At 27.9% G+C, this 12,250-nt stretch overlaps 1 protein-coding gene across 2 annotated transcripts in view; it reads left to right on the top strand.

The window, feature by feature from the left end:
* ABCB7 (ATP binding cassette subfamily B member 7) overlaps nucleotides 1-11,349 on the top strand; it is a 59,127-nt gene extending 47,778 nt beyond the window's left edge. For both annotated transcript variants that reach the window (XM_075377966.1, XM_075377967.1), the window contains exons 10-14: nucleotides 1,581-1,710; nucleotides 2,385-2,528; nucleotides 5,310-5,441; nucleotides 7,302-7,559; nucleotides 9,628-11,349. In XM_075377966.1, coding sequence (XP_075234081.1) covers nucleotides 1,581-1,710; nucleotides 2,385-2,528; nucleotides 5,310-5,441; nucleotides 7,302-7,556 — 661 coding nt within the window. In that variant the 3' untranslated portion in view covers nucleotides 7,557-7,559; nucleotides 9,628-11,349. The remainder of the gene's footprint in view (nucleotides 1-1,580; nucleotides 1,711-2,384; nucleotides 2,529-5,309; nucleotides 5,442-7,301; nucleotides 7,560-9,627) is intronic.
* Nucleotides 11,350-12,250: the final 901 nt, after the last annotated feature.

The following is a 12,250-nucleotide window of genomic DNA, read 5'->3' as shown; positions in this document are numbered from 1 at the left end:
TTAATTAATAAATTTTTATCAATGCACATCATCACACAGATGTTATGAAGGCACACCATCTAAATTTGATATATATATATATATATATATATATATTAAAAGAAACCATCAAGTTTACCCCTTAATATGGGTTCCTAGAATTTCAGTATGATTTTATTTCACTCTGCCCAGGAATCATAGCGAAATCTTTCACTAGCCGTAACTTGCTAACAGAGTGTTTCCGGATCTATGTTTATTATTAACTTTTTTCATTATTTTCACTAGTAGAATGAGCTCAGAAAGCACCAGTATGTGAATCATCGTGTATGTGTTAGTAGTAGTTATTCTCAGTTTTTGTAAAACTTACCACCTAGAAGAACTACACTTGTTGTTTCAAGTTAAAAGTTTATATTGTTCAGAAGTTTATTATAGAGTTAAGTCCAGTATAATTAGGACATTTCTTGTATCAATCAGTGGAATGAATATCCAGAAGAAAATAATTTTTACTTATATCTCAATAGAATTTAAATTTCTACATGCATATAGTCATAAGATGTTTGATATTGTTGGATTGTAATGAGTTTGATAAAAATGTGTAAATTGTTTAATATATTGTAATATGCGTTGTGTTATGTGATTGAAATTATTGTCTCATCTGCCTGGTCCATACTTTTTGATTGTGAAACCATTATGTGATTGCTTCTTAATGACAGTTTATGAAAACTTAATTATTTTTTGTGTAAAGGATACATCATCATCAACATATGATGTTCTGGCTGGCAGCAGGTCCGTTGTGCTACTGTTGTTCCCATACATTTCTTCCCTAAACATTTCCTTCATCCCCTTATAGTTTCCAATCTTCAGCTCGCCTATTAATTTCATTCTTCTCTTTTACTGACCCTCCCAATGCAATTATCAGAATTTCACTTCTTCTAACCGTATATTCTAACGAGTTTCCTTTTCTTTTATGCAATTCTGACATAAATTCTATTTCTTCTTTAATCCTATTCATTGTTTCCTTATTTCTTACTTTTATCAGCACATCTTACTTTCTTCATATACTCATTTCAAAAGCCTCAATCCAGTCTTTCTCCCTCTTTCTCATCAACCACACTTCACTTCCACACAAGAGGCTCCATACATACCGTTTGGCTAACCTCTTTTTAATTCTTAAGTCCAAACTTTTATTACATAGTAATTTCCTCCTCTTTCTGAAGGAACGTTTTACTATTGCCATTCTTCCTTTTATTTCTATTGTGCTTTTCCAGTCTTCTGTCATCATAGTCCCTAAATGATAGTTCGTAATATCATTAATATTATCTGTGTACCAAATATCTGTCATTTTTTATTTTTCTCTTCTTCCTTCACTTGTCCTTATCACTAAATTCTCTTTGTTGTTTACTTCCAGTATTTTAGTTTTTATAAGGGTGTGTATATATATAAATTCATCTTGCCGAAATTAAGAGTGAACTACACTAAATTACTGATTTGGATGTGATTATGTCAGTTGTGCATTCTAGATCTTACTTTAATAACTTTCTTCATAGTAAAAATAAATTTTTCAGTAAAAGATATTTTCCAATATTTTTATTTAATTACAGGAAATCGTCAATGATTCGTTTATTGTACAGATTCTTTGAACCCAATTCTGGTGAGATTTTTATTGGTGGACAAGATATAGCGAAACTTGATTTACAGAGCCTTAGGAGAGCAATTGCTGTTGTACCTCAGGTAAATCATCTCAAGTTATGTATTTTTGAAATATTATTTTTAAAATTCAGATTGTGTAATGATTTTTTTTTTTAATAATAAATAAAATCATTAATGTTTAAATAGGATGATACAATATTTAATGCGTTTCTTCGCTAAACAAAACTGACAAAAATTAATAATAATATTATGTAAAGCATTACTTGATTGATGCAGTATTGCAACTTTCTACTTGGATGATTTTCAGATTGTCAGTTACGCTTACTTTCAGGATATATACAATAAAAATTTAACCCATTTGTTACTGTGTGTTGTCAAATCAGGCTGCTTGTTCCTGGCAGTGATAAAAGGTTTTATAGCAAATCGTAAATTGAATAGTTTTTATTTAATTTTTGAATGCCATACAGATTTTTAGTTAAACTCTGCGTCACATTTAAAAAAAATACATATAAATTTTATAAGTAAAAATATAATTTTATCACTATAATGATTGTGTTACATTATTTTATGTATTTTTTAAAAGTTTTATATTAAAATTTACCCTTCTTCGTCTATAATTTTGAGATATTAATCTTGTTTCAGTGAATATTTTAATTATTGAAGCTATTATGTTTAGTAGCTTCTATTTTATTTTTTCCAGTGATTATGTAAGGTTTCTAAGTAAGATCATTGTTTCTTTTTATTAATAATTTCAGGATACAGTTTTATTTCATGATACATTATTTTACAACTTACATTATGGTGATTTCACTAGAGATGAAAAAGATGTATATATAGCATCCAAAATGGCAGACCTTCATGATACAGTGAGTACGTGGCCTAAAGGTTATAACACACAAGTAAGTTACTTATTTTCCTATTAGAATATTTATTTAAAATATAAAATACTGCTTACTATCACACTGTTTATTGAACCCCTAGTCTTACACAAAATAAATATTTACAGTGATTTCTACTCTTAGATCTTAGATAGGTGGTCTTAGGTAAAAAAAAGGTATAAAAACACAACTCTCCTACATTAAAAATTGGTTGAATCAGAGCATGCAAAAAATAACGAATTCAGTTTTATATTCTATGTCATGCAACCCATATTTAATGCAATGCAATCTATTTATTGATAAAAAATCAGTTCAGTTATATGGTTTAGTAAACTGAACATAAAAATTTCATAAATTATATGTTAATACATCTGTCTTAAGCACTGATGCAAGTGCCAACTCATTACTTCATGTATGATGCAACTTTTTATAAGGTTCTCACTGCTTTTGGAGATGCTTTCTTCAATATTTTGTTTAATAAGTAGTCAGAAAAACGTAGGTTATTCTTAAAATCACTGTCCTGGACTACCTTCAAGATTTGTGAGACTTTTAGGTCTAAAGAATGTAGAAGTCATATCCTGCAAAAAAAAATAAATCATGTTACATCATCAGCATTGTTGCTTATTAGTTGCTAGCATGATGGATAATAATTTTTTTATAATGTTAGCTGTTATGTCTGAAAAATGGATCTAATTACTATTATGCACATTACACTTGGTTTTTAGAGAATAGACATTTTTTTTGGTGAAAAATGTAGGGATTTTAAAAATGCCATATGCAATCTTTCAGTTGTTGATACTTCCAAAAAAACGAAAAAGAAACAATGCAACCATCTGAAAGAATTACCTTATCTTATTTTAAAATGTGAACATAATTTTGACGAAATATCTATACAATCTCCGACATCTGTTAAAGTCAGGATATCTAAGTTCGTGCGTTAGTGGTGTCTGTTATTGATGTAACTTATGTATTTTTTTGTATCCTGTGAACAACAGTAAGATAATCCCCAGTCTGTTAAGTTTCTCGATAGACTTTTTGGTCAATATAGTCACTAATGATTGTTTTTCAATTTAAAATAGTTGAAAACCTTTATATTTCTTTGGTGGTACCCTAAATCATTCTGTCATTCTATAATCAAATCATTGAATAATTTTCCTCTATAGTACTCCTCATACCTTGAACTCTATAATAAATATGTGATAAGGATACTTTTCTTTATCAATTTTGGGTTAGATAATTTTAAAGCTATCAATTTTTGTTTTCTAATTACATGCAGGATACAGTTACTCAAATACTTTTGGAGATAAACATACGATCTGTTCCAAAAATAACTGACCATTTAATTACGCTCCATCAGAGAAATTTAGTGACATTTGGTTTGCAGCATTGAGTTCCACATAACCTCCTCTGTAACCACATGTTCTTGGATTGTTGATATCTTGTTTAGTATTTGTGTTATTGTTATTTGAGTGCAACATGTTTAAGTGTTAATAGCTATTTTAGTAATGTACGATTTTCAGGAGCAGTGATAAAATCACGACAATCCGTCCACACACATAGCTTTGTCAGTTCGTCAGTTTTGTGCCAAAAATCAGATGACTCTCCTCCTTCCGTATTCACCAGACCTGGCTCTTTGTGATTTTTTCATATTTTTGAAATAAAAATCAATGATGAAAGGCTGCCGTTTTGAGACTATTGATGAGTTTAAAGCAAATTCATCCAGGACTGCTTTGTAAAGTGGAAACACTGCGGGGAAAAGTGTGTGAGTAGGGGATGGGAGTACTTTGAAGGGGACAAGGACCAATAATCTGTAAAATTAATAATAAAGATAAAAAAGTAAAGTTCGGTTATTTTCTGATCAGACCTTATAGGATAAAAAATCTAAAATTATTTGCTGTTTATTGTATTTTAACTTAGAAGAAATTGTTGATTATAAACATTTAACTGAGGTAACACCTTGTTTTATTTTTTAACATCAAAAATAAAATATGTTTTTTCAAACTTGAAAATACAAACCATGCCAAATTTTATAATTACATCTTTAATAAATTACTTCAAAACATTTTCATTCAATTGTTTCTTCAATCACTCAGTCTTCAGTTAATAAAGATAGTAACAAATCTTTAGTGGCTTAATATTCAGCCACTGAAGATAGTAAACAAGATTAAATTTAGTTTATCAGAACTAAATTAATTTCCAGTTTTAATTAATTTTTCATTGCTGATAATGAAATCACATCAAATTATATTTCATCATATATATATATATATATATATATTGAAATCATCTTGTACAAAAATTAGATGATTTGTTTATCATGTATGAATAATATTTTCTTAAATTTGCCTGTTTCTGGTTTAAAATCTAACAAAGAATAGTTAAGGTTATACTATCTAGGCATAAAGGGCCTTGCTGCTAACTAATCATCGTTACAGCCTGGTTCTACAATTTTGACAACAGTGAAGTTTGTTATTCACTGGATTTCTGTGGAATATAAATAATTCAGTACAAATTTTAGATTCCAGAAAAAGATTAAAGCAGACATTAGTTTCATGGAATGCCTTAAACGAGTATTACTTTTATGCTACTCGAATATTTTTATTGCAGATTAGCATGTGCTGTTAAAATGGGATGCAATTTTTAAAAATCTTAGTCTTAGATTTTAACAATAGATTATGTTTAATAGTGGATCTAAGACAAGAAATTGATGGTGACGACATGGTTGTTTCTCTACCTACTGCAGTGCTCATAAAACTTTTGTTGTATATTTTAATCAAAATATAAAATATATTTTTTTTTTAGGTTGGTGAAAGGGGATTAAAATTATCTGGTGGTGAAAAGCAGAGAGTTGCTATTGCTAGAGCTATTTTAAAAGATTCTCCAATACTTGTATTTGATGAGGCAACTTCATCTTTGGATTCGATCACTGAACAGGTTATTGTTATTTTTTTTTGTAACTGATGAAATTAATCACCACTATTAGATGGTTGGCAACATTAGAAAAACTCAATTTTTTGTTTATCTAAAATGTTAATATTGAAATCAACAAAAAGAATCATATTATAACATCCGTATATAGAAAACCTACAGCAAGTAAAAACTATTAATAGAAAATCCAATCATTCAGGGTCACACAAAATTAATCAATTATATTTACAGAATGTTAAACAGAGCAATACATTACACAAGAAACAACAGGGAAAAATTAGATGCAGAAATAAATATTATAAAGAGTATTGCAGTCTGATATAAAGCATCATTAATTGATAATACTTATAAAAACATAACATTGAAGCCTATAAATAAAATACATAGCGTTGATAATATCTATATAAAATAATCTTATATTAATAATATTATTGAAAATTTTGTTGTTTGTAATGATGAAAGATATAAACCAGCATAAAAACCCTAAAACCATATAATAAGACATTTAAAACATGAAAACTATAATAATGATTTTTAATAGTTTGTGTGGAATTTATAAAATAAAATGTAATGATTGTGATGAAATTTATATTGGAAAGACTAATAAATCTTTTAAAGTAAGATTTGCAGAACATTTTAGATATTATATAGACAAAAATTGGGTTTTTCTAATGTTGCCAACCATCTAATAATGAATAAACATTACATTACTAACATAGAAAACTAATTTGAAAATAATTGAAGTCACAAAAGAAAATGATAATAAAAAATTGGATAATTTATAAAAATATCATACATATAAATACATACAGAAATTCAACTTAATCAATCTGCAAACAGAATTTGATAGTCATACTCTTATCAAAGCTGCTATATTATAAGTGCTGCTATATACATAGCAGCACTTTTGTTAATATTAAGTAAAGGCTACATCATATTAGTATAGTTCTGTATTTAGTGGCTGACCACCACAAAAATGTAAAAAAAAAAAAATTAGTTTAATGTTTAAAAGTTTTGTGTGTTTATTATCTATTTAACTAAGTTATTCTACATCAAACTTAAAAAACAGGCTTTTTTACTCCAGTTTGTTGGTTTTTCACCCCAGATTTCTCAAAAACTACTTAAGATATGGTTCTGAGACCTATTTTATTTTATTTTTCAAGTCAAATACTACAAGAAATCATTAATTCTGTTACTTAATTAACATCCTAAACATTTTAGTACAATCTCATTTCACCAAGGTAGCTGAAAATTGAGAGAAATCTTTCACCAGCCGTAGTTCATAACCGAAGCATTTTAGGACACATGTTTATATGAATTTTTTCTATTATTTTCAGGAGAATCTTGATACACTCTGTGTATACTTTTATTACTTTCCTGTCTATGTAGCAGCTATAGCTATATAGAAGGGAATATGGTGATCGGTCAAAATTGGGTATATCAGGTTTTCACCATTTCTTGATGAATTGACCTTACCTGTAAGGACCTCAGAAAACTGAAAAATAGCATCAAAACTTTCGCAACAAAATGTGCATACGTTTTGTATGTGAGTATGTTGGCATGTAAGTCACCTTATATCTTCAGAACTACTTGACCAATTTTCACCAAACTTGGTTATAATATTTCTGTAATAGGGGCATTGATGCTATTAAATTTTTAGTTCAAAGTACTCTTTGCGAAAGTACTTTCAAATACCTTCAAGTTCTTCCTGGAAATTACTTTTGCACTAACACAGTGAATTAACTTTATGATACAAAGTTTAAATTATTTGGATATACTTATTGTATTTGTATAATTAATGGTCTAAAAAAATAATTATTACAGGAATTATAGTGTTTCTAATAAATATGATTTGATTTTTTTCAGAATATATTAGGGACATTAAGAAAAGCTACTGATGGCAGAACATCAATTTCAATTGCACATAGATTATCAACTGTAATGGATGCAGATGAAATATTAGTTATTGAAAATGGTTCATTATTAGAACGTGGTAGTCATGCAGAGTTATTGAGTAAACGTAATTCATTATATTCGAGAATGTGGGATATTCAACATTCTACTACTGGTGATTTTTCGGAGGATAATTTAATTAAAGAAAAGAAGACGAAGCAGGCTTAAAGTGTAAGTTGGATCATTATATTATTTTTCTTCTAAAGTTGGAGCAAATTATATTTCATGTTAGAGGCATGGTTCAGAATTATGAATAAGTGTACCTTTATCCAAGTTATCTTGCCAATAATTTGTTAACACACTGGATATTGCTCTTTTTGTAAACCTTGATAGAACTGTGTTCTTCCATACTGAAATTTTTTTATGGTCAAAGTCAGAAAGGAATTATTATCCTAATACACAAAAAGAATGCAATGTTAGTGTTCAACTGAATCAATGATGTAATTTTTTGAAAATGTCAATACAAAATTACACAAAAAATGTTTACAAAATATTTATTTTGAGTTACAGTTATTTTTTGGCTGGTTTCATAGTTTTCTTCATTCCCATTTGGTGTATACCAATCTTTTAATCTGTTTTATGCACACCAGTCTATTTTTCTCTGTGATTTTTACTCACCCTAATTATCAACAGTTCTCTGTAATGCCACATTTTAAAGGTCACTATTTTTTCCTTTCAACTTTCCTGTTCATTTTTGCTACCATAAATTATCACATAAATATTTTACTAATTTATGTTAATTCTTACATCTAAATTTGATATTGGCAGACTTTTTTCTGTATGAAAGTTTTTGCTTGTGCAAGTCAGCTTTTAATTTCTCTCTCTTTCTATTTTCATCCTTTGTAAAATAATTCACTATGTAAATAGATTACCTTCACACCTTGTTTCCTTTGCTTGATTTCCAACTGACATTCTTTCATAGGTACAAGTCCATGCCACCAGAATTTTTTCTAACTCATTTTTGGTTTCTACAGGAAGAACAAAGTCACTGATTAATTTTACATTTTTTTATTTCCTTTCCTCTCGAATAATTATTCAATTTCATTCCCTAGATAATTATTCTACTAGTATTGTCAAATTTTTTACTAATTCAGTATCATCTTGATTCATATTCATTATAATCAGCAATAAAAATTTTTTTTCTCACCCATTTTTATAAATTACCTACAACAATGAAGCAAAAATTTAGAACAATAATGATAAAATAACCTAGAAGAAAATAACATACATTGATCACTTCTAAAAAAAATGCAGAAATATCTGATTAATAGATTTTATTTAATTTTTAGACTGATTTTTTTAAATTTATTTTTAGAACAGAACTTTATATTAATTGTTGAAAGTACTTAACACCTGACTCTAGTCAATATTTCATATTTTAATCTTATTTATGGATATTTTTTGTTACATAGCTCTTAAAACTTTGTTCAATATCACTTTTTATGTTGGTCTTCATTCAGTTCTTCAACTTTAAAAAATAATTATTTAATATTTTTAAATTATAATATTTTTGTAAGATAAGGTGATGTGAGATGATAGTGATGAGGGGGTCATAATCATTTTAGAATTAGACAGTCATCAAAAGGACATGATTTTGATTTTGTAAATATTGTCCATTATCTTGTAGGTAACGTTTCTTATCTTCAGGTTTTCAAAAAGTAATAAACTTATTTTATTATAATATATCTGTAATCTGTGTATTTGCAACATTGTTTAAATAAATTGGCCAAAATTATTTTGCTAAAACATTATACTAGATACTGTATTTTCCATTCTGTAATGGTAATTTTAAAAATGCGTGTAGATTTTCACTGATCCAAATTTGGTTATTCTTTGCATTAATGTAGCTGCTTAGATAACTCATTACTGAAATAACAGTATTTAATATTGTATATATTCATTTAATAAAATATTTAAACTACATATTTAATTAATTTTAATGCAATAATTAATGTGTTTAGATTTTTATCTGCTTCTTTATGTTGCTGAACAATACTGATTTTGTAAGGTTTCGTTTTAATTGAACTTCTGTGAAAAAATATTTTTTTTTAAAAAGAATTTCTCTTAATCAGAGCAGATGACTTTTCCTTTAATTATAATTTAGTTTAAATTTTTAGTCTATAAGGAGGGATACTTAGTGAGTTATCTTTAATATTAAATTTATCTATTATTATTATTATTTGTATATTTCATGTTATGAAACGTATATATTTTCATAAATCTGATTTTTCTGTTTAAGATTGAATTTCAACTGTTTCGTAATGGTTTGTGGGAATATATCAGTATTATGCTGAAATACTTTTTCTTCGTTATTTAGTATAATGAACGTATAAGAGGCATGAAAACCTGAAACTCAGATTCAACATTTTAGTGTAGATTTTCTGATAAATATGATATGAAATGTGCAACGTATTAACTTGTATATTATCTTCTTTTTTTTTTGGTTATAGCTATTGACACTAGGCCCAAACAAATCTTTTCAAATAAAACTTTTAATATTGTATTCATTAAAGTTTATATATATATATATATATATATATATATATATACATATATATATATATTATATTATATTTTACATATAAATGTATATTTTAAATATATTAAAAAGCAAAAGGTCTTTAAAGATGTTTATTTATATCTTATATATTTAATTGATTTATAAAGAATTAAATGTATATAAAAGAATATTGTTTATTTATTATAATTTTTTTTTTATGAATTCAACACTTGAATGTGCCAGGAACACAATTTGCATCACGATATATTTTGTGAAAAACTGCTGCAGATCTGATTTTGTAAGGTTTCATTTTAATTGAACTTCTGTGAAAAAAATATTTTTTTTAAAAAAGAATTTCTCTTAATCAGAGCAGATGACTTTTCCTTTAATTATAATTTAGTTTAAATTTTTAGTCTATAAGGAGGGATACTTAGTGAGTTATCTTTAATATTAAATTTATCTATTATTATTATTATTATTATTTGTATATTTCATGTTATGAAACGTATATATTTTCATAAATCTGATTTTTCTGTTTAAGATTGAATTTCAACTGTTTCGTAATGGTTTGTGGGAATATATCAGTATTATGCTGAAATACTTTTTCTTCGTTATTTAGTATAATGAACGTATAAGAGGCATGAAAACCTGAAACTCAGATTCAACATTTTAGTGTAGATTTTCTGATAAATATGATATGAAATGTGCAACGTATTAACTTGTATATTATCTTCTTTTTTTTTTGGTTATAGCTATTGACACTAGGCCCAAACAAATCTTTTCAAATAAAACTTTTAATATTGTATTCATTAAAGTTATATATATATATTATATTATATTTTACATATAAATGTATATTTTAAATATATTAAAAAGCAAAAGGTCTTTAAAGATGTTAATTTATATCTTATATATTTAATTGATTTATAAAGAATTAAATGTATATAAAAGAATATTGTTTATTTATTATAATTTTTTTTTTTTATGAATTCAACACTTGAATGTGCCAGGAACACAATTTGCATCACGATATATTTTATGAAAAACTGCTGCAGATCAGGTGTTGACTGAAAATAAAATTATTAACTTTTATTCATGAATAAAAAAGTGTGATTATTTCTGGGAACTGTTTTATTAAGAAATGTATATTTACTTAATAAAATGTAGTTATGAAATGTTTTATGTAAAAAACTATTAATATACATTACATTTAATAGTTGATGTCGTATAGAATTTTGAATTTTTTTTGCTTGTAGGTTGTATAATTTTTTTGTAAAATAATAAATTCATGTTATTTCTAAAGCATAATTTGAAATTGAATGTAAATATCTGTCTGAATTGTTCATCTGCCAAATGTTTTAGACTTTACTGTGTATGTGTTCACTTTTTGAAGATATTGTAGTATAAACTTTGTTCAGCTGTTAATTAACGTCTGACTATTAAAGTGATGTAATTTATTGAGATGCTAATTTCATTTGAAAACTACCCCAGTCTATCTTAAAAAAAGAATATACCATGCCCCTTCATGCTCAAACCCTGACTTGGCCTCCATCGGGGTCTCCCCTGGATCATAGGAACAACCCAACTTCTGCTTCTGGATAGCTGAGTGCTCCTCTCCAGGGGAGCTGCCCTTTTCGGCCTAACCTTCTAGGTTCCAGGCGTGCATTTTGCATGCTTATTCCCTCAACACGCCCTCTTATATCATCAGGGTCCTCTGTGCAATCATTGAAAGCACCCCCAACTTCCCCATTCTTACGTGTGCGTGATCCAAGGTGTCCAAGGCAAGGAGGCTGCCTCTCTGGCCCTAGACGTCGCCATGTTTTGTCCTGACTTCCTTTATTTTTTTAAGTCTTTTCCCGTATATAAGCTGCTACCCAAAAGTTTGGGGAATTTTACCATAAAAATAAAATAGCTTACCATAACTTATAACTTCTACTGTCTCCTTCAAAGTAATTCCCTTTGGCATTGATACAGTGATCCCAGTGTTTTTCCCATGATTCCATGCATCCCTGGAAGTCTGCAGGTGTAAGTGTTTGAAGCACATTCTGCGTTTCTTTCTGAATCTCCTCAATTGTGTTAAAACGACGGTCTTTCAATTGAAATTTTATTTTCAGAAACAGAAAGAAGTCGCACGGGGCAAGGTCAGGGAAATAGAGTGGGTGGGGAATCACTACTGTCTTTTTGGAATCCAAGAAATTCCGAATGGCTAGTGATGTGTGTGCGGGCGCGTTGTCATGGTGCAGAACCCAGCTGTTGTTACCCCACAGATCTGAACGTTTGCGCCTATTGCTTTCACGTAACCGCTTCAAAACTTCACCGTAGAACATCCCATTGACAGTTTGACCAAGAGGAACAAATTCCT

The sequence above is a fragment of the Lycorma delicatula genome, chromosome 10 (assembly GCF_047948215.1).
Source record: "Lycorma delicatula isolate Av1 chromosome 10, ASM4794821v1, whole genome shotgun sequence".
Lineage (NCBI taxonomy): Eukaryota > Metazoa > Arthropoda > Insecta > Hemiptera > Fulgoridae > Lycorma > Lycorma delicatula.
Note: the sequence above shows the minus strand (reverse complement) of the source record. Positions and strands in the feature narration are given on the sequence as shown.